Below are 26,919 nucleotides of genomic sequence, written 5' to 3' on the forward strand. Positions count from 1 at the left end.
GATGACTCGGCGCGCAACCGCGCTGCCTGAGAGCGCGGGCACAGTGCGCAGGCGCCGAGATGCGGCTGCTCCCTGGCGTCCCGGTCTTTCCTCGGCGGTAGCTGGAACTGCCTGTATTTGCTCCCTGTGTGCATGGAACAACGGTAGCGCAGACAGGGATGCTGTAGACAGACAATACAGTCGCCACTCCCCAGGACCAAGTGTCACCCCATTTCTTCTGTGGCCCGCAGCTCCAGCGGCATCTGCTCTGAGAAGCCTTAGGTTAATCCTTAGGCTTGGCCGGGCGCGGTGGTTCACGCTTGTAATCCCAGCGCTTTGGGAGGCCGAGGCGGGTGGATCGCTTGAGCCCAGGAGTTGGAGATCAGCCTGGGCAACATGGTGAGACCCCCATCTCTACAAAAAAAGACAAGAAATTACTCGGCGTGGTAGCGCCTGCCTGTGATCCCAGCTACTTGGGTGGCTGAGGCAGGAGGGCCGATTGAGCCCGGAGGTCGGGGCCTCAGTGAGCTGTGATCGCACCACTGCACCTCAGCCTAGTTCCACAGAACGAGACCCTGTCTCAAAAAAAAAGTAGAACTATTTGTAGCCAGTAATCTATGTTCGACAGTTTATTAGAACTCTATTGCTGCGTAACAATCACCCCAACGTTTAACGCAATAAACATTTGTTGTCCCACAGGTTTTAGAGGTCAGGGATTTGGGGATATGTGGCTGGGTGGTTCTGTCTCCAGGTCTCCCATGAGATTACAGTCAAAGTGTAGGCCAGGGCAACAGTTATTGATTAGGGCCGGAGGATCGGCCTCCAGGATGGCACACTCATGACTGTTGGCTGGAGACCTGTTTTTCACCACGTGAACCTCCCCATAGGGCTGTTTGAGTGTCCCCATGACATGACAGCTGGTCTCCCTCAGAGCAGGTGATCACGGAGAGACCAAGGCATAAGCCGCAATGTCTTTTATGACCTAGCTCCAGAGGTCACATATGGCTTTTGTCATATTTACAAACCAACCCTCTGTGTGAGAGGATCCACCCGAAGGTATGAATGCCAACAGACAGGGATCGCTGCAGGCCATCCTGGAGGCTGGATACCAGAAAGGATCTAATTAATGATAACTTAGATGAGAGAGAGTATCAAGTTTCATCCTTGTATGGTAACCATAGTCCAAATCCTTAGAGTCAAATAAAGTTTCTCCCAACAGGTGGCAGCACTTGTCCACATCCTGCCCTTGATTCTGCAAATAAATATGTATTGATTGCCTACTATGTGACAGATACCGCACATGCGGGAGACTCAGAGACCAAAAACACGTGTTTCTGTCCATGCAAAGTTTACAGTTGAGTGAATCAGCTCTTGCAGTAGAGTGTAAAAAGTGTCTGCTTTATGACAGACATACAGACCTGTGAGGATTGGGGTTGTTAGAAATTTGATGTTGTAAAGAAACAGCACTTGAATGTAAATTTAATTTTTTTAGCAAGGCCATTTGTACTTTTTGTGGAAAGGGTATACTCGCCAGTTTTGTCACGAGAGCACACTGAACAAAGGAGACAGGGTCGTTTATAAGCTGACGCATCCACTTTACTGCTGTGTCTGGTTTTTATTGGCTGGAACGGGACTTTATATTTTGTATTTGTCTTGACAGGCTAGTAATTTAGAACTTTTTAAAAGAGGCAAAGGCAGAGGAGAACAAAGGAAGGAGGAAGTAACTTGTGGAATATTGAGAAAGGTAAAAACCCCTTTAAATAAGGAAGAGGAACAGGCTGTGACTTAATGTTTGTTTGGACTAGTGTAGGTATGTTAGGGCAAATATTGAGGCTAAATTGTGGGAGTTCAGAACATAAAGTACATTGATTTTTTTATTATGGCTAGCAGATATTTAAGAATGTTACCACAGGTCTTTGAATAAATTTTGGTTTTAAGAGTGTACATAGAGGTTTGCCGTGCCCATAGAATTCTTTAGTAGTGAGCAATGAGGAATGGTGCCAGGACCAGGATGACTCTGTGTGAACAGAGTGATGGACAGCACAGGTACATCCCAGATAAAGAAGAGCCTTGGGCTAAGCAGAGGGTTTGGGACATATTCTAGAATGTATAGGAAGCCGCTAGACAGTTTGTAGCAGGGGGTCTTTACTATCAGGGTTCTTAAGTAGAAGCTGACTCTGGCTCAGCAGAAAAGGTGAGTATTAAAAGGATGCTGTATAGCTCAGGGAATTCTAGGGAGGATGCAGAAGTGGCCCCAGGCTAAGCTTCCAAGAATGAAGTTCAGAACCAAGATGAAAACTGGCCTGGTAAGGAAACTACTATGACTGGGATTGCTACTGGAGGAAACCGCCATCACAACTGCTGGGACGCACTGGGGAATGGCTGCCACTGCCGCTGTTAACATCAAATCCCATATGCTTTTGCAGCCTCCTACATAATGCCAAACTTCCAAATGAGCCTGTTTCTTCCCCTCGCTCACTTCCACATCAAAAGCTCATAGGGCTGTCTGATTGAGGAAGTCTGAGCCCCACACCTGAGTCCTGGCTACAAAGGAGACTGGGAATTTGGGGTCTGAACTCCTTCCTCGGGGAGGCAAGATGTAGACTATTGGAATTTCCTCCTGAAAAAGGGAAGGCTATTCAAAAGATGATAGGAAGCCTTGAATCTGACAGGTGTACACTAACTACTAGGGGCAGGCTCAGATCTGTAATGTGAATCTATCACTAGAGATTATGATAGGATGTGGGGGATAGATTAGGGTTTCTCAACCTCAGCACTGTTGACATTTTGGACCACTTAAGTCTTCGTTGCAAGAGGCGGTTCTGTGCGTAGAATGTTTAGCAGCATCCATGGTCTCTATCCACAAAATGCAGGTAGAACACTCTCCCTCCCCGGTTGTAAGAACCAAAGATGCCAAATATTCCCTGGGAGGAAAAGCCACCTTGAGAACCACTGGATTAGAGACCAGCTCTGTCTCTATAGAAGATTTTTTAAAAAATCATCCGAGCATGGCGGTCCCAGCTAACTAGGGAGGCTGAGGCGGGAGCATGCTGGAGCCTGGGAGGTTGAGGCTGCAGTGAGCCGTGATCACACCACTACACTCCAGCTTGGGTGACAGAGTGAGACCCTATCTCAAAAAATTAAAATTAGAAATAAAAAGAGGGAGAGATAGGGACAAAGTTTGGGCGGGGGGGCGCAGTAAGAATTTTCCCAATTTGATCTGTAAACTTCAGTAATTATTTGAATCTTTTATCACAAGAATGTGTTCACGTATTTATTGGATACTTAAGAAAAATGTTATTAGGAATATTAGCATCTGATCATAGTGAGGAATGCTGTTTTCTGCTGCAAGAGCTAGATAGAATACTTGAATATACTTTATTTCGGTGGCTCTCAACTGTGGCAACTGCCTGACAGGAGACATTTGGGTAGGGAGTTATGGTGCTACTGGCATCTAATAGGTAGTGGTAGGGATGCTGCTAAACGTTCTTTTATTTATTTATTTATTTATTTTTGAGGCGGAGTCTTACTCTGTTGCCCAGGCTGGAGTGTGGTGGCACAGTCTCAGCTCACTGCAACCTGCACCTCCAGGGTACAAGCCATTCTCCTGCCTCAGCCTCCCAAGTAGCTGGGATTACAGGTGTGTGCCACCATGCCCGGCTCATTTTTGGATTTGTAGTAGAGACAAGTCTTTACCTCATTGGCCAGCCTTGTCTCGAATTCCTGACCTCAAGTGATCCACCTGCCTTAGCCTCTCAAAGTGCTGGGATTACAGGCATGAGCCACTGCACCTGGCGTGCTAAACATTATATAATAGACAGGACAGCCCCCTACAACCAAGAATTATGTAGCTCAAAATGCCAGCAGGACCGAAGTAGGGAAATCCTGGTCTACTTAAATTGGGCTCACACCACTGATTCCCAAATGTTTCAGAGTAATATCACACTATCTTGTTTGTTTGGTTCCATAATACCCTTCATATCTCAAAAAGTCATACATATATGCATTTAAATTTTAGCATGAATTTAAATTCATTTTGAACTGCAATAATATAATGTGACTCCCTTCTAGATAACTAGTAACAATGGAAGGAACCGATGTGGGTAGGTTCATTTGTCAAAACCAAGAGACCATCGCTGCTCTAAATGGTTCCAGAGCGTGGCTGGTGTGAGGAGTCACAGTCTGAGTCAGTCATTGATGTCCACCCAGAAACATCATTACACAGACATCAATGGAGTGTGTGGCCTGGGACAGAGCGGGGACAAGAGGAGGAGCTACTGCTGGGTGATGGGATGATTCTGCCAGACTTCTCCCCAGCCCTCCCAGGGTGAACTGTAGGATGACTCATCACCTCCAGAGCCACATGAACTCCAGGCAGCTGCTTCTGGTTAGAAATCAACTAGTTATTTCAAACAAACACATAAATCTGTGCTATGCAGATTCAATTAGCAGCTCAGAAAACCAGATGGGTTGCCTAGCAACAGCATCCTTCCCTCTTCCCACCTTCTGCATACTCTGGGCTGTGGGTTGCCCTTTAGTGACCTTCCTAAAAGGGCAGCATAGTATAGTGGTAAAAAAGGCAGATCCTTGAAAACGGAACACCTGGGTCCTGAATCCTGGCTCCACAACTTACCAGCTGTAACGTCTAAGCTTAGGCAAGTTGTCCCACCTAGCAAATGGAAATAACATTAGTTCCTTATACAGTCTTGAAGAGTATTTAGTGAATTCATATATGGATGGTGCCCAGAACATAACAAACACTCAATAAATGTTAGCTCTTATTTTTCTCTACCCTATATATCCTTCTTTAGGGTTTCCTTTTAACCAGATTTCACCAACACAAATATTGGGGGCAATGAGGGATTGGAACTCACAATGTCTTTTGCCCCAAGACTGCCTTATGTGGCGCCTCCCTCCATATCTACATAATCTCTCTTCCCTCCCACTTTTGTCTCCTACCAAGAATAATATAATTTGTCCTCCAATCTCAAAAATGTTTGATCTTCAGTTAGCTCTTTCTATATGGTTATAGCCCAGACATTCTAGAAACCAAGAACGGGGATGCTCAGTTCCCTAACACTGTCTCTTGACATCTCGCTTTAATGAACCAGTATTTCTACCTAGTTATTTATGATTTTTCTTTTGGAGTCTTCATTAAGAGTGTTCCCCAATCTACAAAGACAAACACACTGTCAGCTATTTGACAGTGTAATAATTAATCTTGCATTTTAGATTGCCATCGTGAGTAGGCTGAAGAAGCAGGCATTCCCAGCAAATCTTATGTTAAATATGGAAAGCTAAAATAAACAATGAAACTGGATAGGGTGCTGCTGGCTTTTGTTGTTGTTTTTAAAGATGAATTTGGCAAAAGTGCCCTAAACAGCTAATTAGGAAGGCTAATTAGCTGATTCCTAAAGCCTCTTCCAAATAAAAGACAACAGACTAGCTACACTCTCTTCTTAAATCTTTGTTTCCTAGGCTCTAATTATTTGAGCCCCTTTTTCAAAAATTATTCTGTCCTAAGGCTGGGTACGGTGGCTCATGCCTGTAATCCCAGCACTTTGGGAGGCCAAGTCGGGTGGATCACAAAGTCAGGAATTCGAGAACAGCCTAGCCAACATTGCAAAACAGCATCTCTACCAAAAATTTAAAAATTAGCGGGACGTGGTGGTGGCGCCTGTAATCCCAGCTACTCAGGAGGTTGAGGCAGGAGAATTGCTTGAACCCAGGAGGGAGAGGTTGCAGTGAACCGAGATCATGCCACTGCACTCCAGCCTGGACAACAGAGTGAGACTCCGTCTCTATGTCCCATGTGAGCTGTACTGTTATTTACTATTTTTCCCCATAAATCAACCCACTTCCTAAAATGTATATAAACTCATTTAAAACGGAAAAGTTATATAAAGGGGAAACTTTTTAAATGTCCAAATAGAGGGTAACTGTTAAAAGTAAATACCATGAAAACTGAACTTTGTATACTTCTTAAAAACAAAACTGGTTTAAGATATCTTTGTAATTATTGACTTCAAATAAAAATAGATGAAATGCATCTAACTTATTGAGACTGTGTGAAAACAGCGTAGGTGCCGCCTCGTCTAATTTAATTCTCACAATGGCTCTTCAAAGTAAATGTGAGCTCCACTTTTAGAGGTGATGGCTCTGAGACCTGGAAGTGAAGTAAATTGTTCAAGGACCCAGAGTTGGAATGGGTAGTGCAGGTCCAGGTCCAGGGGAGGCGAGAGTCCTCAGGACTGCAGGGTGAATCTCTACACCTTGCACTGTCTCTCCTCATCATTCTTATCCAAGCCATCCTCCCTCTTGTATCTTGTGGCAGACTCCTGGAACACACTGCAATGATTCTGGGGTTTTCACCAAAGATACAGTTAGACTTTCAGGTCTTTTGTAACAGGAAGAAAAAGTATTTGCATCAGGAAAGATACTGTTATTTTACACTCGTTGGGTTTTTTGTTTTGTTTTGTTTTCTTTTTTTTTTTTTTGAGACGGACGCTCTGTCGCCCAGGCTGGAGTGCAGTGGTGCGATCTCGGCTCCCTGCAAGCTCCTCCTCCCGGACTCATGCCATTCTCGTGCCTCAGCCTCTCAAGTAGCTGGGACTACAGGCACCTGCCACCACACCCAGCTAATTTTTTGTGTTTTTAGTAGAGACGGGGCTTCACCGTGTTAGCCAGGATGGTCTCGATCTCTTGACCTCATGATCTGCCCGCCTTGGCCTCCCAAAGTGCTGGGATTACAGGTATGAGCCACCGCGCTCAGCCAGTTGTTGGCTTCTTTCTATAACAGAGAAAAGGAATTGAGAATGAGCAGAGGATGGGCTGGGCAGGGACCAGACAGTGAAGGTGGTAGCCGGGGAAGAAGATGGAGCCAAGAAGCTGCTTTGGAGAGGAGAGAAACGAAAGGGGAGACCTAGGACCCTGGGGAAAGACAGAGAGAGAGGCGGCGGGGGAGGAAATTGATGTTGCCACTCGGGAAAATAGTGAGGAAAAGGTAGAAAGATGCAGAGGTGTTTTGTGATTTTTGTTTTTTTTCATGTAGTGCTTGTGATGTTGTCCTTGGTCTTCCATATTGTCCTTCGTCTTCCACGTCTAGCTCTGTATTTTTTCTAATGCACAGTACAATTTGAAGAGTTTCTCTGCATAGCACCTAAAGTCAGTCATCTTCCACACCTTCAGTAGCACATGCATGTGGGAAGCTGCCTCTGATGATTTCATTCATTTCTATGGCTTTAACTCCACCTTTTGGTTGATGACTTAGACATTCATATTTCTAGTTGACCTCTTCCCTGAACTCTGCCCACCTGACATCACCATTTAGATGTCGAATACCATAACTTCTGCCCCACTCCATTTCAGACAAACTGGCTCACCTTTGCAGTTCCCTCCACCTTTTCCTTTCAGCACTTTGCGTGCCTGGTTTCCAAGGGTCAGATCTCAGCTCAAATATCACCTCCTCAGAGACGCCCACCAGAGCATCCTGATAAAATAAGCCCATCTCCCCCAGTTGCATTGCTCTATCAATTACAAAACCACCTTACCAACGACATTCCCTTATTTCCTTCATAGTACATGTCACGATTTATACATTTTTGTTTATTTTATTGTTTGCTTACTTATTTTGTCTCCATCAACTAAAACATAAACTCCTTGTGGACAAAGATTTCGTCTGCTTTGCTGAAGAGAACTTTGCACATTGTTAGGTGCTCAGTAAATCTGTTGATTGAATGAATGGATTCATCTATGATGATTGACAATAAATGATTCCATGAAGAGTGTCTCTACATTGTATCATTATTGATACGGCCACATGCTAATGAGTAGAATTTCATGCAGTTGACAGTTTTAATAGCACATTCTCACATGTTATTATGTTTTTCTTCACCAGAACCTATCAAGGAAGTTACTATTTCTATACCCACGTTACCCTAAGGAAACTCAGTTCAAATCAGTAAATATAACTCAAGGTATAACTCCGCTGAAAAGCTGTGAGAGGTATGGACAATGCCAAGTGAAAGCATCTGTGGTTCCTTCCAGACTGACTTATCATCCTGATTTTCCCAAGACTATCCTGGTTTTAGTACTGAAAATCCTGCATTCTGGGGGAAACCAGGACAGTTAGTCACCCTGTCTTACCCAGAAAAGTGTAGATAAGTCATAAGAACTTCATGCAGTCAGGCTGGGTGCGGTGGCTCATGCCTGTATTCCCAGCACTTTCAGAGGCCGAGGCAGGCTGATCACTTGAGGTCAGGAGTTCGAGACCAGCCTGGCCAACATGGTGAAACCCTGTCACTACTAACAATACAAAAATTAGCCAAGCTTGGTGGTGTACTCCTGTAATTCCAGCTACTCAGGGGTCTAAGGCACAAGAATCGCTTAAACCCTGGAGGCAGAGGTTGTAGTGAGCCAAGATCATGCTGCTGCACTCCAGCCTGGGTGAGACTGTCTAAAAAAAAAAAAAAAAAAAGAACTTCATACAATCAAATCCCTGGCCATCTAAAATACATTAATGGCCGGGCATGATAGCTCACATCTGTAATCCCAGCACTTATGAGGCCAATGCGGGTGGATCACTTGAGGTCAGGAGTTGGAAACTAGCCTGACCAATATGGCGAAACTCTGTCTGTACTAAAAATACAAAAAATTAGCTGGGCGTGGTAGCGCACTCCTGTAATCCCAGCTACTAGGGAGGCTGAGGCAGGAGAATTGTTTGAACCCAGGGGGCAGAGGTTGCAGTGAGCCAAGATCACTCCACTGCACTCCAGCCTGGGTGACAGAACAAGACTCTATCTCAAAAAATAAATAAATAAAAATAAAAATAAATAAAACACATTAACTAAAATGCATTTATCGGAGATGAGAGTAGGGTTGGGGTTTGGAATCTAAAAATGTTAAGTTGCATAATAGTTGATGAACCCATCCACCCAACTTACGTTTAAGGAGTGCTGGAACAGGAAGTCATTAAGAGCATTCTGAAAAGGAGCGGATGGACACTGAGAGATGCCAACTGAGGTCCTACCCTGAATGATAAAGATGGTAACTAGGTCAGCCTGATTGTCAAGCCTCCTGCTTTCAGACTGAATCTGATGATCCACCACAAGTCCCAAAGGTATTGTGGGCAGTAGCAGAGCCATCCACTGCAGGCACCCTGACCAGAAGGAACCAGCTTATGATTCCAGACAGGAAAATTCTTCCTCTTCCAATTCAGTTTAACACCGTTTGCAATCATTTTGGTAAAGTAGCTATCACAATTTCACAAGCTGTGTGTGTGTGCATGTGTGTGTGTTTTGCAGGAAGATAATTATTGCATAGGTGGCATTGTCTGTTCATCTAGGTAGATACTGTAGTGTTCATTCATGCCATTGGGTAATTGTAGTGAGCAATTATGTATCACATTTTGAAAGAGGCATTAAAAAAATTCACCACTGAGATGAGTCAGACTTAATTATCTTGGCTTTTCAGCAGCTGAGTTTAAGGCACAAGGTGGAGAACACATCAGCTTCAAAGGCAGAGGGAATTGAAGGTGCTCTCCAGCTTTGGATACTTCCTCAGCTTGAGGTAAGAATCATGAACAAACTTCGGGTCTCTGCCAGCCACGATCTCCAAACTGGAGATGTCCCAGATTTGGTAGGACACTTTAAACAGGCAGCTACCATATATCCTGGGTTATTATTATTGTCTGCCTAGAATTTTCTGTATCTTTGTTTGCTTGTGTGATGTCCCACCTGGAGGCTTCTTACGCAAAACACTTTAATGAAAACTAAACAGCCATAAGAAAGAGAAAAGAGTTGGTTTAAACCACCTACTTAGTTTTGCATTGTGGAACAAGGTTAAGAGGGTTGCTCAGTGATTTGGACTTATTTTTGTCTCCATTTCAGCGGGGAACCCAGCACAGTGGCAGAAAATTCTATCTTGTCTCTCAAAATCAGCATGGTTAGGACTAAGGAGTTGTTATAATCTCTGTGTTTTCAAGGCAGGTCTTAAAGCACATCAGTGACCTAGATCCTGCCAGAGCAAAACTAGCCACCCACTTGCCTGGACTGTTGAACTTGTTGGTGTTAGGCACAGAGTTTTGGGGAAAAGATGTGGTATGAATTCTCAAGGTCCTTGTCATTAGAGATGTTGCTATAAAACTAGATGTGAGGACTGGATCCCTTGAAATATTCCGCCCATATTCCGGACCTGTCGATTTAGACTTCTTAGGTACAGTCATTTTGTCTTAACCAATATGTTGGAATACCCTTCTCGTCTAGACTTCTTTAAACCTGTCAAACTTAATTTTTCAACCTGCGCCTCTGTTTTGAAGGCTACATTTTACTCATTCATTACTCCCTTAATCAGTTTCTCCAGAGTCAGCCAAAGCTCTTGCCAAGGAGCAGTAGTAGTAGGGCCAACTGCGAGTTTCAGGTGTTTCCTAAACTGGACTGGCATTTTCTTATTCCTAGTTGTCGGGATGACTCACACAAGGACCATTTAATTTAAGAGTATTATTCTGACTGTATATTTGTATGGAAAAATAATGACTACTGAGATTTTGAATCTTGGAAAGAAGCAATTCCCCAGAAGCAACAAAATAGATAACTTGCTAGCAGGGTTTTTAAGTGATCGTGGATCCTAGTAACAGGCAGCTAGCCCTGCCTGCACTTGTCAGCCAAATTACTTAACCTTTTAGTAGTCATCACCTTGCTTGACAAGGTTCCTTTCCTCCCCTGCCCACAAGTTATCATCCTAACTGAACAATTCAACCAAAAGTTAGGTACAATTCACCCCTTCATACCCCAGTAATTTATTTCACTCACAAAATTTCTAGAGGAAAAATACGTTTTCCTGTCTGCAATGGTGGATTCCTGGATCTCCATCAACGTGTACCACTTCAGAAACTTTTTTTTAACCAAGAAGGGAAAACAGGTTTTACTGCTGGCAGGAAATTTAAAACTCCAGTTGTGTCCAAGAAAATAAGAAGGGATTTGCACTGTGATGCTTGAACGTTTCTAGATGCTTATTGAATTTTTCCACCTTGAAAATGGCGTCAAGCAACTTCTATTTAAAATTCCCAGATGAAAATGAAAGCCCTAGCATATATAGAGTCATTCAATAAAAATAAATTCATCAACACTAGAATTAGGAACCAGAAGAACAAGGTTGGGTTCCCAGGTGCCTCACTTACTGTGGGATCCTGGACGAGTCATCAGATTCTCTAAGCCTCCATGTCCACGTGTCTAAAATGGGAGTAAGATAATAATAACATCTACTTCAAACAAGTGTGAGTTTTGTAAAGGGTAAAGAAATAAAAATTTATTATTTTAGTTGTTATTCCATTCACAAGTAATATCTCTTCTTTGGTTTATTATGTTCTTTTTCACTGTGGAAATGGAGAGCTCTATATTAAAAATATGATGGTTTGGTTTTTCCTTTATTTTCCTAACCATTTGTAGAACCCTTCTTAGTTAACTGGAATCTTTTAAGTCACTCAGTTGATCAGTTAGCACGTATTAATTGGGGTTCTTCCATGTGACAGGCAGAGATATCATGTCTGCCTTAATTTGTACACAATCTAATAGGTACAAACATTTTGGTCTTAACATTCTTTCCCATTGCTTTTCATTGCTATGAAAATATTTTGTGTTTTTTGTTTGTTTGTTTGTTTGTCTGTTTTTTGAGACAGAGTCTCGCTCTGTCGCCAGACTGGAGTGCAGTGGCACAATCTCGGCTTACTACAAGCTCCGCCTCCCGGGTTCAAGCGATTCTCCTGCCTCAGCCTCCTGCATAGCTGGGACTACAGGTGGGCGCCACCACGCCTGGCTAATTTTTGTATTTTTAGTAGAGACGGTTTCACCGTGTTAGCCAGGATGGCCTCGATCTCTTGACCTCATGATCTGCCCACTTCGGCCTCCCAAAGTGCTGGGATTATAGGCGTGAGCCACTGCACCCGGCCTGTTTTGCTCTTTTAAAACAAAAATCTCTCTAATGCCTGTCTTGGCATAACACACTCATTTACAGTTTTTAGCCAGCAGTGATATTAGCAAGACTGCTTTTCAGTTTGGCCTCGCCATATGTTAAAATGTGGAAATGCTTCTATACCAATTGGTCAGTAGCCACTAACCTGAGTCCCAGAAGTGTTCTCCTCACTCACATAATTCATCTCTACTTATCCCCCTTTCCAGGACACCTTGACTAACCCCCAAGGGCAACTAAAGGATCAAGAAAGGCCCAGCACAGCAGAAGACCAACTGGACCTAGCAACTGCAGGAGGTACGTGCATCCATTCAGAGTGTTAAGATGCTGTTACTGTCACTCTGCCTTCCAGGACTTGGAGGGCTTTACACCCCCTTATCCCACTCACCACATTTCCTCCAACCTTCAGATCACTCATTGCTTGGCCAGAGATCGTCTTCTCCTACCCAAATCCCTTCCCCTCGGCTCTCAACCCTCCCATTTCCCTGTGCTTCCCTTAGTGCTGTCTGCACTCTGACCATCCTCAAGTGATCCTTTCTTAGCTCTGCTCCCAACACTGCTGCCCAGGTTCCTTCTGTAGCTTGTCCTGTAGAACCCAAACCAACTCTTCAGGGTGGAAATATCACACTGGATTCATAAGGCCGTATCAGTGGTAAAATATTGAAATGCCTTAATAGCTAAGGGTAAGAAGCCATTACTCTGAGTGTCCCCCTCCTATTCCCAGTGCCCCCAACTACTCTGGCCCCTCCTGCAAGACATCCCCTGTCCTCCCCAAGATCTGGCACTCAACTTCCTGGCCCCTGCTCCAGGACTGTGGCCAACATCTGTTTTGATGGATGCCTGGAGTTTACTAGTACATAAATACTTTGTTAACCATCTCTGTGAAGAAGTGTAATACATGATAGAGTAAGGTAAGGGATATTCCTTCATTTATTAATTCATCGATTCTTTCTACCAACACTTAACAGTCACTCACTCTATCCCAGGTACTGAGCCAGACCTAGGACCTCCAAACCAGATGCAGTCTCTGCCTTCATGCACTTATATTCTGGCAGGGAAGGCAAATAATAAACCAAAGAAGAAACACACACACATAAAAAACACACACACATAAAAAATACATATTTTTATCAAGGGTTCAAGAGGAAATGAAATTAGCTCAGAGAAGTCATAAATGGCTTTAGAAAGAAGACAGTGTTTTAAATGGGCCTTAGGGATATGCAGGGTTTCTGCAGACGTAGGTGGAGGGGAAAAACATAGGCAATAGCATTAGGCAGAAAATGTGGCATGTGTTTAGGGACCAGTAGTTCAGTTTGGCCGGATGGTGGGGTGTAGAGGGGGCTCCTGGGAGATCAGGTGAGGGATGTAATTAGGTTGACCCAGCCAGCCTTCTCAGACCTAAAGATGAACTTATGCACAGACAGGTTAAGACCTTATTTCTAAACCTTTTGGCCTCCAGCAAAATACCCACACAAGCATTCACTAATCTGAGCACAGGCCCCCTGTATAAGTTGGGGAGTTTTTGCACTAGACAAAATTCCAGCCCAATGGGTACGTAGGATAGCCCTTCCACCTCCCACCCAGCTGCGTACACTGGTGTGAGGTTTTCCTAAAATGTTTTCCACTGGCTCCACTTTGTGCCAAGAGGCTGGCATCTCTCCAGAGGGGCACCTTTTCCCATTTCACACAAAAGCCCAAAATAGGCTGGCAGTGGCCTTGCCTGGACACTTCCATCCCTAATCAGACTTCTCTGTTCTTATCAAGTAAAGTCTCTAGAAATCCCCTTTGTCTACATTGCCCCACTCCCACCTCCATGGCCTCGCCTTAAAGCCTACCCACCCCCCTTAATCAAACCTCTCGCCTGCTTTGGCCAAGTGCTCCACCTCTTACAATGACCTCTTTTCCTTCACCCAGGGTGCACCTGAATCCTAGTCCTCCCTGAATCCTTACCTGGCCACCTGTCCTGACCCTTCCCTCTGTCTAAACACATGGCCTTCACAGTTTCCTCTTTTATTTTGTTTTATTTTGAGACAGGATCTTGCTCTGTTGCCCAAGCTGGAGTGCAATGGCATGATCACAGTTCACTGCAGCCTCCACCTCCTAGACTCAAGCAATTCTCCCACCTTACCCTCCCAAGTTGCTGGGACTACAGCTGTAAACCACCACCCTCAGCTAATTTTTTATTTTTATTTTTTATTTTTTTGAGACAGAGTCTCGCTCTGTCGCCCAGGCTGGAGTGCAGTGGCACGATCTCAGCTCACTGCAAGCTCCGCCTCCTGGGTTCATGCCATTCTCCTGTCTCAGCCTCCCGAGTAGCTGGGACTACAAGCGCCCACCACCACGCTCGGCTAATTTTTTGTGTTTTTAGTAGAGATGGGATTTCACTGTGTTAGCCAGGATGGTCTCGATCTCCTGACCTCATGATCTGCCTGCCTCGGCCTCCCAAAGTGCTGGGATTACAGGCGTAGGCCAACATGCCCAGCCTAATTTTTTATTTTTTGTAGAGATGGGGTCCTGCCATGTTCCCCAGGCTGGTCTCAAACTCCTGGGCTCAAGCAGTCCTCCTGCCTTGGCCTCCCAACGTGCTGGTATTATAGGCATGAGCCACCACACCTGGCCTACTTCTTCCTCTCTGACCACATCCACAGGGTCACCTTCCTGGGCCTTCCTTGATTTGTTTCATGTTTGTGTGTTAACACAGTGGTACCTGCCACCTGTGAATCTTTTACATGTGTAAATGCAGCAGTGATAGCTTACCCAGATTGTAACTTCCAAACTAGAAACAAGGCCTATGAATGCATTACTCACTTGATTTTCATTAAAGGAAACCCAAATTACTGCTGCTATTGGGGGCCTGTGCTTCATCTCTCAAGAAAATATGATGGCATTAATTTGTTTGGTCTATTCAACAAACATACATTAATCATTCATGTATGCCAGGTATGGGTGATATAACGGTAAAGAAGATGTGGTCCCTCTCTGCAGAGAATGTTTATTTAACTAAAAATTTGTTGCCTGCCTACTATGTGCCAGGTATTGTACTGGACTCCAGAGTTATCGAAGTAAGACACAATCCCCTTGACAAAGGGATAGACAGGTAAAACGACAGTCACAATACCAGATGGTGTATACTAAGATCAAGGGCTTCCCCAGATGCTGGAGAACCCATAAGGCACACATGGCCCAATTCAAAGCTTGTGAAAGAGACTTCATTCATTCATTCATTCAGTCTGTCATTCAGTAGTTCCCTAATGCCTGCTGTGTGCCACTTGCTATTCAGGGTGCTGAAGTGACGAAGTCCTTCCCCACGAAGCCTAAAAATTCCAGTAGAGGAGACAGACAATACACACATCAGTAACTGGAGACTACACTAGATGATGATAAGTGCTTTGGAGAAAATAAAGCAATGGTGGTCATAATAACAGGGCCACAGGGAAGGTGTCCGTGTTCTGCATAGAGTGGCTAGGAAAGACTGCTGAGCTGACACTTGAGGAGGTATCTGAAGAAGTGCAAGACCTGGTTCTTTGAGGAAGACTAGGCCAGGAAGAGGGGAGAGCAAATACAAAGATCCTGGCGTACAGGCTACTTAGATCATTAAAGAAAGATCAAGTTAGCCAGTGATGCTGGGACCATGAGAGCCAGGTGTATGTGTTAAGGACAGAGGTCAATGAGGAAGTAGAGGCACAGGGTCATTCCATCAGCTACAAGGCCCTCTACACCTTGTAGCTGATGAAATGACTTTGGCATTTACACTAAGATGGGGAACCACTGAAGGGCTTTAATGGGGCTGGGGAGTAACATGATCTAACTTTCTTTTTTTTTTTTTTTTTTTGAGACGGAGTCTCGCTCTGTCGCCCAGGCTGGAGTGCAGTGGCGCAATCTCGGCTCACTGCAAGCTCCGCCTCCCGGGTTTACGCCATTCTCCTGCCTCAGCCTCCCGAGTAGCTGGGACTACAGGCGCCCGCCACCTCGCCCGGCTAGTTTTTTGTATTTTTTAGTAGAGACGGGGTTTCACCGGGTTAGCCAGGATGGTCTCGATCTCCTGACCTCGTGATCCACCCGTCTCGGCCTCCCAAAGTGCTGGGATTACAGGCTTGAGCCACCGCGCCCGGCCAACATGATCTAACTTTCATTTTAAGAGACTCACTCTGGCTGTGATGTGGAGAATGGCCAGAAAGGAGCAATGGCCAAAGCAGGGAGACCAGTAAGGAGGCTATCACAAAAATCTATGTGAAATGGTACTGGCTTGAACCAGGGTGAGAGGAGGAGTCCTGCCTGCAAACAGACAACATGGTGTGTCAGATGTTCTAATGGATACATATGCATTGTGTAAAGTGTGGTGGGATCCCAGAGGAGAGTGTGATGAGCCCAGGGTAAAATGACTTGGTGAGGGAAGTTTTCACAGAAAGGGACATGGAGCTGGCCCTGAAGGATGCAGATTCACCACTAGTCTGTGAAAAGTGTAGGTCAGGGGCCATGTGTAGGTCAACACTGCACCCTCAGCACCTAGAACACATTCTGGTGTGTTCAATAAATGATTGCTGAATGAATGGATGGATGGTTGGGAGAGTGGATAGATGGGTGGATGGATGGATGGATGGAAGGATGGATGGATGGATGGATGCATGGATGGATGGATGGATTGAATTCTGGAAGTAAACAATAAAAATGAGAAAACCTAGAAATGTTGGATTTCATTGACCAAAGAGAAAGTCAAGAATAATAAAGGAACCATAACTGTTGGTTAATTTCAGATGTGTACAAAGACAATCCCAGTCCTCTGGGGATGTTTCGTCCTGTGGCATCTCTGCCTCTCATCGTCTCAGACCATTTACCCTGGAATCAAGGCAAGGATTACTCAGAGGGCACTTGACTATGGTGAGTTGGATGCTTTCAGAAGCCAGACCTCAGGCCCACTAGGTGGGGTCTGTGACCCAAACTCAACAGCTCATAACTTGGGCTGTCTCCTGACTGAGACAAGCTCCACTGTGGGGTGATCCAGTACCTTATGCAGAAACTCCTAAGATGGCTGAGAAGAAAGTGCTGCCTAAAAAAGAGTCAACTTGATGGGAGGAGTGTCCAAACACAGCGCAGTAAGTAAGGGACAGCGAAGCTATGTAACTTGCAGAGTCACACAAGCTATTCAGTGGGAAAGTTGGGATTCGAACCTAAGCTCTCTGGTAGTACCTTTGGCTCTATCTTCACACTGTTTATATCTATCTTTGCATCACCATATTGCAATATTTTTTTCTGGCATTTTAGAGGATAAAACCTGCTCTTCGTCATCCCCAACAGGGATAGAATAACTGGAAAGGAACTTAAACTGCAAAATAAGGGATAAAGGCAGTATTTCCTCCTTGAAAAGGGTGAAAGTAAATGTTCTTCATTAACTATGGAAGTTACTTTTCTCAAGCTCTTTAATGTGAGAAAGGTCTCCTTTCCCCAATGAGCTCAGAGAAATGTGTTCTGTGATGCTTCCATATAAAGAAGCTGATGGGTTATTCCAGGATGAAACAAAAGCAGTGCTTAGTAACTTTTTAAAAATATCAGGAGAAATCTGGTGAAAATGTAGATTCTCTCCCCCCAAAAATGAGACACATATGCACACACAAGTCACCCACAGTTTTTTATTAGAATTTCAGGTGGTTCAGGAGTTTCCTACAGCCCATGAACCTCAGGCCAAAAATTCTTGAGCTTAAAGAATCTGAAACGAAAGAAGAGTGTAGAATAACCTTCTGGAACTGTCCATAGCACACAGATTCTGGAGCCAAAGTGTCTGAATTTGACCACTGGCTCCCCGAGTTCTTAGCTGTATGATTTGGGCAACAGTGAACTTCTCTGAGGCTCAGGGTCTTACTCTACTGCCCAGGCTAGAGTATAATGGTGCAATCATGGCTTACCACAGCCTTGACCTCCAGGACCAAGCAATCCTTCCAACTCAGCATCCTGAGTCACTGGTACTATAGGCACGCACCATTATGCCCAGCTAATTTTTAAGTATTTTTTTTTTTTGTAGAGACAGGGTCTCAATGTTTCCCAGGCTGGTTTCAAACTCCCGGGCTCAAGCGATCCTCCTGCCTCCCAAAGTGCTGGGATTACAGGCATGAACTACTGCTCCTGGCCTGAAGAAAATGTTATACTTTTCTTCTCACACTGTCCTGTGATAAAACTCTTCAGTCCTCCCGACATAATGAAAATTTCTCATGTTAGCTCTGTGGTCTTGGACAAGTTCCTTAGCCTCTCTGAGAACCAGAGTTTTCATCTGTAAACCAGGGACAATAATACCCACTTTGTGGGGTTGCCGTTTTCTAGGTTATCTAAGGGCTTGTCTTACTCAATAAATTGTATTTGTGTGGTTAATGTTATTATGTTGTTATTATCTTTGTCATTATCAACAGATACTTTCTTGTTTCCTTCACAGGTGTTCAAGCTGGAATGGAGATAATTGAGCGAATGCTAAAAGAAAACAACCTCCCAGATATAAGCGGTTCTGAGTCTCTTGAATTTCTAAAGGTTGATTACGTAAACTACAATTTTTCAAAGTAAGTAAAAGAGACGAGCATTTTGCCTCTTATAAGAAACTCAAAGGAAACAGCGAAAGAATCCTATGGAAGCCCCACGATTTCATCAGAATCCAGCCTTCTTATCTTTTTCTGTTCTGCTATCCTTAGCTCTGGTTTCTATTCTCAAGTTTGCCTCATGGCTCAATATGGCCACTGCAGTTCCAGCCATCAAATCATGTGTCAGGCAGCTAAAAGGAGGAAGAGACGAGGGCAAAGGGGTTCTTAAAAGCTGAGTCAGTCTTCTTTATTAATGAGTTTTTCTGAAGCTCTACCCTAATAAGATCCTGCCTAACCAACAATGGACAGAACTTAATTATATGGCCACATTTATTAGCAAGGGAGACTGGAAAACTAGTTTTCCAACCAAACAACTTTGTCATTCTCAATAAAATCAGGGATGTTTAGGGAAGAAAGTGAATTGGAAGTTCAGACAGCAACTGACAATCTCTGCCATAGTCTCCAGCAAAAGCCCCAAAGGCCGTATAAGGAGAGGGTAGCTTTGTCCACCTGGAGCTCAGTCTTAAAGGTCAAGGGAGAGTCAAGCTTTTCTAAGGGGTTCTCTGTGTGACTGTGATTCACAATTTGCCCAATTGTTAAAGATTTTAACAATCCAGTGAAAATTCCCTGCTCTCCGACCCTTTGGAGTGATCATTCCCCTGCTGTCAAAGATAAAACCAAGAGGGTTGTTTTTTTTTTTTCTTTGAGATGAGATGGAGTCTCACTCTATCGCCCAGGCTGGAGTGCAGTGGTGCTGTCTCTGCTCACTGCAAGCTCTACCCCCGGGTTCATGCCATTCTCCTGCCTCAGCCTCCCGAGTAGCTGGGACTACAGGCACCCGCCACCACACCCGGCTAAATTTTTTTGTATTTTTAGTAGAGACGGGGTTTCAACCTGTTAGCCAGGATGGTCTCGATCTCCTGACCTAGTGATCTGCTACCCTCGGCCTCCCAAAGTGCCGGGATTACAGGCGTGAGCCAACGCACCCAGCCCAAAACCAAGAGGTTTTGACAACAAGGAAGAGAGATGGTGACTTAGGGAAAGTTCCTGGCTAATGCTCTGGTCTGTATAAAGTTAGCCATTCAACAAGTATTTATTGAGCACCTACTACATACCAAGGCTTGTCCTAGGAATAGGGGATATTAGGCTGGGCACAATGGCTCACACCTGTAATCCCAACACTTTGGGAGGCCGAGGTGGGAGGATCACTTGAGCTCAGGAGTTTGAGACCAGCCTGGGCAACATGGCGAAAACCCATCTCTACCAAAAATACAAAAAAATTAGCCAGGCATGATGGCACACACCTGTAGTCCCAGTGACATGGGAGGCTGAGGTGGAAGGATCACTGGAGCCCCAGAGGTCAAGGTTGCAGTGAGCCATGATTGCGCCACTGCACTCCAGCCTAGACAGAGTGAGACCCTGTCTCAAAAAAAGAGAAAGCAATAGGGGATATTGTAGTGAACAACATACCTGCCCTTAAAGTCCAGTGGGAGAGATGAACATTAAATATATGTTTATAAAACATTCAATTACAATCATAATGCCACAGCAGAAAAGTACAGGAAGAATTGTATAGTATCATGTGTAGGTGGAGACGGGGAGAAACAGGTATTTTCATGCATTGCTCGATAGGGTAGATAAATCAATACAACAGTTTTAGGCCTGTGCTGTCTAAACAGTAGCCACTAGCCGCAGGTGGCTATTAAACACTAAATGCAACTAGTACAACTGAGGAAATATATTTTTATTTATTTAATTTTCATTAATTTTAATTATAAAAACTGATGCTCAGTTTGACTACTGAAAAGCTTCTAAGTGTGTTTGCAACAATTTTATAAGATTACTTTTTCAACTGAAAATGTTACCAAATCTAAATACAGGTTGAGTATCCCTTATCCAAAATGTTTGGGACAAGATGTATTTCAGATTGGGAATTGTTTTGAATTTTGGAATATTTGCATTATACATCCTTACCAGTTCAGCATCCCTAATCCAAAAATCCAAAATGCTCCAAGGGGCATTCCCTTTGAGCATCATGTCAGCTCTTAAAAATTTCGGATTTGTGATGCTAAACATATATAGGTCAGTATCTCTCATAAAAGCCAATGTTTGAATTGAGGTGTATCATGAGTATAAAATACATACCAGATTTTGAAAATTTATTTAAAAAAAAAAAGAAAATAAAATATCTCATTAGTAATTTTTATATTGGTTACATGTTGGTATGACAATGTTTTAGATATATTGGCTTAAGTAAAAATATTAAGAAAATTAATTTCACCTCTCTTTTCCCTTTTTAAAATGTGATTACTACAAGATTTTAAATTACTGTCATGCATTGCTTAACAACAGGAATATGTTCTGATAAATGCCTTATTAAGCGATTTCATTATTGTGCAAACGTTATAGGGTGTATTTACACGAACCTAGATGTTATAGCTAACTACACACCTAGGCTGTATGAGATAGCCTAATACTCCTAGGCTACAAACCTGTATAACAAGTGACTGCACTGAATACTGTAAGCAATTGTAATACAATGGTAAGTACTTTTATATCTAAACATATCTAGTCATAGAAAAGGGACAGTAAAACTACAGTAATCTTATATATATATGTGTGTGTGTGTATCTATGTGTATATATGTGTGTGTGTGCTTATCTATCTATCTATCTATATGCTCTTTGACCCAGCAATTCCACTTCTCAGCATCCTCCTTAGAGAAGTACATGTACACGGCCAGGCGCGGTGCCTCATGCCTGTAATCCCAGCACTTTGGGAGGCCAAGGTCAGCGGATCACAAGGTCAGGAGATCGAGACCATCCTGGCTAACACGGTGAAACCCCATCTCTCCTAAAAGTACAAAAATATTAGCCGGGCATGGTGGCGGGTGCCCGTAGTCCCAGCTACTCAGGAGGCTGAGGCAGGAGAATGGCAGGAACCCGGGAGGTGGAGCTTGCCAGTGAGCCAAGATCATGCCACTGCACTCCAGCCTGGGCGACAGAGTGAAACTCCTTCTCGAAAAAAAAAGAGAGAGAGAGAGAGAGAGAGAAGTACATGTACACAAGCAGATTATGTATGAGGATGTTCACTGTGACATTGTGTATAATACAGAAGTGCTAGAAAGAACTTAGATGTCCACTAACATAGGAATGATTTTTTTTTGAAATGGGACATCCATCCACAGTTTGAAATACTCTGCAGCAGTTATAAAGAATTGGTTAGACCTGCATGTATCAAAATTAAAATATTTCCAAGATATAGCAAATGAATCTCTGCTTCCTCTTCCCACAGTGGGACTCAGGATGTGTGACAGAGACCAGGTAGGAAAGGATGCATAGAACAGGAAATATTATGAGTAAATAATTGTTTCTTATCAGTTATCACATTTATGTTTTAAATTTTTCCTAATCTTTGTTCACAACAATGCCCTTCTTGGGTGCAATAATTCACAGATGAACTCATTTTGTCTCCCCCACCTACCTGTGAGTAGCACTTCCTCTGAGTGATCGACTGAATGTGGTTAAGTGTCTTGCCCAAGTTTTTACAGCTGGTACTAAACTTGGCTCCAAGTCAAGCACCCTTTGCGCAATCTGTGAAGTGGCATAGCCTCGTGGTGAAGCGTACAGTCTGAAGTCAGACTAAGGAGGGTTCCAGGTCTGGTTCTGCCACTTATATACGACTTCAGCCACTTTTCTTATCTTCTTATCTCTGAAATGGGGATTGCAAAAACAGCAACCGCCTCACAGGATTACTGTGAAAGTTAAAATGAGCTAATGCATGTAATGCACTTACCACAATGCCTGGCAGGTAGCAATCACTCAAGAGATGTTAATAATTTTTTTTTTTTTTTTTTGAGATGAAGTCTCACACTGTCACTCGGGCTGGTGTGCAGTGGGGAGATCTCGGCTCGCCACAGCCTCCGCCTCCTGGGTTCAAGCGATTCTCCTGCGTCAGCCTCCCGAGTAGCTGGGACTACAGGCACGCACCACCACACCCAGCTAATTTTTATATTTTTAGTAAAGATGGGGTTTCCCTATGTTGGCCAGGCTGGCCTTGAACTCCTGACCTCGTGATCTGCCCGCTTCAGCCTCCCAAAGTGCTGAGATTACAGGCGTGACCCACTGCACCCGGCCGTTCATAATAATTTCTTATAATGCATGTGGCCATCTACCTTTGCAGATTACATGCAACTCACTGCCTCCTAGTTACCCTTTTGACAGCCCAGAGAATCCTAGGGGAAGTCAACTCTTTAAGTTTCTCCACTAACAAAGATACTGTCCACACAGAGGACCTTTGGAAATAGGAGGAAGGCACATTTCTGATTGTCCCAATGACAGGTGGGGAGGGACACTACTACTGGCATATGCACCAAATGTCCTGTAATGTGTATGACAGTCCTCTACAAAAATAGCTGTGCCAAGGGCTGGACGTGGTGGCTCACACCTATAATCCCAGCACTTTGGGAGGTCAAGGTGGGCAGATCACGAGGTCAGGAGATCAAGACCATCCTGGCTAACACGGTGAAAGCGCATCTCTCTAAAAATACAAAAAATTAGCCAGGTGCGGTGGCATGTGCCTATAGTCCCAGCTATTCGAGAGGCTGAGGCAGGAGAATCCCTTGAACCCAGGAGGCGGAGATTGCAGTGAGCTGAGATTGTGCCACTGCACTCCAGCCTGGATGGCAGAGTGAGACTCTGTCTCAAAAAAAAAAAAAAAAGAAAAGAAAAAGAAAAAAAATAACTGTGCCATGCAAAATACGAATATCACCCCTTTTGTGAAACACTGGAACTGCTGAAGGAAAATAATGATGGCAATGTTGTGCCTTCTTTTTGTCTTTAAATAAACTAAACAAGTAGATTGTTTGATTATTTACAAATATATTTCTAGGCCAGGCGAGGTGGCTCATGCCTGTAATCCCAACATTTTGGGAGGCTGAGATAGGAGGCTTGCTGGAGGCCAGGAGTTCAAGACCAGCCTGGGCAACATAATGAGATCCTGCCTCTACAAAAAAAAAAATTAAAAATATTAGCCAAGTGTGATGGCACATGCCTGTAGACCCAGCTATTTGGAAGGCTGAGGCAGGAGGATTACCTGAGCCCAGCAGTTCGAGGTTGCAGTGAGTTATGATCACACCACTGCACTCCAACCTGGGTGACAAATGAGACCCTGTCTCTAAAAAAAAAAGAGAAAGAGAGAAGAAAAATTACATATATATATATATATATATGTATATATATATATTTCTAAACTTACTCATTTCCCTCATCAACTGGATTCAAGGGACTTCCTGGTAAGAGTTTGAGGAGAATTAGGAGGCAGTTCCCAGAGACAGCCCTGCAGACAAGAGGTTCTTTTCTCTGTAGGAATTCACAATGGCCCCAGTGGTAAGCGTTCTGCAACTGTGTTCCCAAGTTTGCTTGATTGAAGAGAGAAGCTGGAAGAGTTGCCCTAACTTCTGTTTCTGGTTTTACAGTATAAAAATCAGGGCCTTTTCATTTCCAAATACCTCATTGGCTTTTGTGCCTGGGGTGGGAATCAAAGCGCTAACCAACCACGGCACTGCCAACATCAGCACAGACTGGGAGTTCGAGTCTCCACTTTTGTGAGTATTCCACTGAAATGTCTGCAGCTGTTCTGGGGGAATGTGAGCAAAAATGGAAAATGTAGAAATTCACCAGTGTTTTTGGCAGTAGACTTATTTCTCTCACTATTAACAATCTTTCTCAAGATAATTTTTTTTTTTTTCCAGGTGAGGCTTAAATTAGGAAATCCCTGCTAGGGGGTTGGGGTGAAAAACATTCTTCCCTTAAAGGTAGAGCATATGATCAAATGTCATTTCAGATTCTCTAAGAACTAGAAGTCCCTGACTATCAGAGAAACAGATGCATGCTCAACCTTTTAGATCACCCACAAATCAGTGCATGATCTTGAGCCAGCCATTCAACATACTTCCCCAACTGCAGGAGTAACTGATGGGAAGTGGAGCCTTTCTCCCTCACACAGAGGTTGAAGGTTGGTAGTCAGCTTAAGCCCAAGCCCAAGTGGAAGGGCCTTTGCACCCTCGTATAGAAGGAAGAAATCAGATTCAAAGTACTTTTACAGGCCAGTTACGATGTGTAAATCACTGTTCTGGGCGTAATGTTTAGGTCTGCCTTGGTTGGTGCCACAGGAAAACACATTCTTTCATCCACTAAGTCAGTCAACAACCATTTATTGAGTGCCTACTATGCATTTACCCCCATCTCAAGAACTCCAGTCTTGTAGATTGTAGAGAAAAGACACGTTCCCCACAGCAACATAGATTCATGTATTCATTTATTTATTCAATGACTCGTCAACCATATATTAAGTACTTACTCTGTGTCAGGCCACATGCTAAGTCTTGGGGACATAGAAACGAGTAACACACAATGCACTCCCTCAAGGAGTTCACAGACTACATCTAAGCCTCCCTTTCTCATCTATGCCCCTCCTGAATAAAGTGTTGCCAGTCTTACCCTTGCTTTTCTCTCCCCAAACAAACATTGTATATGAAGGGTGCTCAATACAAGCTCAATCACTGTCAGGGCCAGAGCACTCAGGGTGAAATCATTAGAATATCCCCATAGCTGTTAGCTTTCACATATTCAGTACTTCGTCTGTTCTGTGAATATTCAATCAGCACCCACTCTGCTCCTACCTGTTGTAGGTGCAAGGAAGTCAGAGGTGAACATGACAAAGTCACTGCAGTCCAGGAGCTACTCAGCCTCTGGATAATCAGAGAAACAAGGTCCATCTCTGTGCCTGACTCAGGCTTCGATAACCTTGCACTTTTTCTCTAAACAGCCAAGACACAGGAGGAGCTGATTTGTTTCTCTCCGGAGTCTACTTTACTGGTATCATCATCCTAACCCGAAATGACTTTGGTCATCCTACACTGAAGCTCCAAGATTGCTACGCCCAAGTGAGCCATGCCCATGTCTCATTTTCCGGAGAACTCAGGTGAGTGAGAGCCCTCGGTTGGGCAGTGGCTAGTCAGAGGTTGGAAACTCAGGCATCGCCTAGGGAAGGTTTATAAATGGCTGATTATGGTCTCTGAGTAACCTCTTTTTTGTTCGTTTTCATTTTTTCCTCAGTGTTCTGTATAACTCCTTTGCTGAGCCCATGGAGAAACCCATTTTAAAGAACTTAAATGAAATGGTGAGTCTTTAGAGGTTAGACAGCCATAGTAAAATGCCATTAGTAGCAGTTCTACCATCCTTTAATTAATTTTTTTTTTTTTTTTTTTTTTGGAGACAGAGTCTCGCTCTGTCGCCCAGGCTGGAGTGCAGTGGTGCGATCTCGGCTCACTGCAAGCTCCGCCCCCCGGGTTCACGCCATTCTCCTGCCTCAGCCTCCTGAGTAGCTGGGACTACAGGCGCCCGCCACCGCGCCCAGCTAATTTTTTTTTTCTTTTTTTTTTTTTGTATTTTTAGTAGAGATGGGGTTTCACCGTGTTAGCCAGGATGGTCTCGATCTCCTGACCTCGTGATCCGCCCGCCTCGGCCTCCCAAAGTGCTGAGATTACAGGCATAAGCCACCGCACCCAGCCAATCCTTTAATTCTTAATCAAGAAAACTTTATTGAGCACCTGCTGTGTGCTAGGTACTATCCAAGGCACTTTCACACACATTAAATATCCTTTGCAGCTTAATAACAGTTTCTCAAATCCCTACTATGTGCCAAATATTGTGGTAGGTGCTTGGGATGCAGAGATAAAGAAAACAACAGCACATCTCTCAAATTTCTTACCATAGGGTGGGCAAACAACCAATAAGAATTTACTTATTATGTGCCTATTATTGCATGCCCAGCCACCATGGACTGGGGTCTGTTGGGAATAGGAAAGAGGGATACACTTGTCTATTCAAAAACGCAAACTCGGGCTTGTGAAACAATTACTAACTGAGTACTTGAACTTAGTACACAGTTACATGATCATTAGATTGAACAGGACAGCTTCAGAGAAATGGAAAATTGTAAAGAAATAGGGCCTGGAAGTGTCCCGGGAGATAATCTTTAGAGGATACAAAACTTGAACTAGATCTTAACATATAGGCAGGATTTGTATATGTAAGGAATGAAGGATAAGAAAAGGCATTTCCAGGAGATACAATAGGAATGAGTTAAGAAAATAGAATAAATTAAGATCCCCTCCAAAGCTGTAAGTATTCCAGTCTCAGAAGTCCGTGTCTGAAGAAGGGAAAGATGGAATTGGCTATGCACTCTCTTTCTAATACTGACCACACCTTCCCTGAACCCTTTATCTGTATTTTGGGGGAGATAAGGACAGGGATGACAAGGACTAGAAAAGAAGGAAGACTCTTCTGGAAAAGAAGGGACAAAGACAGTGTGTGGCCACCTCCATCTCTCTAGTGCTCAGCTCAGTGCTTGA

The 26,919-nt window shown here is 43.9% G+C and overlaps 1 protein-coding gene across 2 annotated transcripts in view; it reads left to right on the forward strand.

Moving 5' to 3' along the window:
- Positions 1-4: 4 nt before the first annotated feature.
- The window catches only part of BPIFC (BPI fold containing family C), a 56,285-nt gene continuing 29,370 nt past the window's right edge, over positions 5-26,919 (forward strand). Inside the window, exons 1-9 of one of the 2 annotated variants that reach the window (XM_073006775.1) lie at positions 5-378; positions 9,451-9,546; positions 11,654-11,770; positions 12,153-12,240; positions 16,698-16,821; positions 18,365-18,485; positions 23,980-24,108; positions 25,332-25,487; positions 25,622-25,685. In XM_073006775.1, coding sequence (XP_072862876.1) covers positions 16,698-16,821; positions 18,365-18,485; positions 23,980-24,108; positions 25,332-25,487; positions 25,622-25,685 — 594 coding nt within the window. In that variant the 5' untranslated portion in view covers positions 5-378; positions 9,451-9,546; positions 11,654-11,770; positions 12,153-12,240. Of the gene's footprint in view, positions 379-9,450; positions 9,547-11,589; positions 11,771-12,152; positions 12,241-16,697; positions 16,822-18,364; positions 18,486-23,979; positions 24,109-25,331; positions 25,488-25,621; positions 25,686-26,919 lie in introns of those variants that run through there. The other variant, XM_038007539.2, reaches the window with a different exon arrangement.

Source organism: Chlorocebus sabaeus, chromosome 19, assembly GCF_047675955.1.
Source record: "Chlorocebus sabaeus isolate Y175 chromosome 19, mChlSab1.0.hap1, whole genome shotgun sequence".
Lineage (NCBI taxonomy): Eukaryota > Metazoa > Chordata > Mammalia > Primates > Cercopithecidae > Chlorocebus > Chlorocebus sabaeus.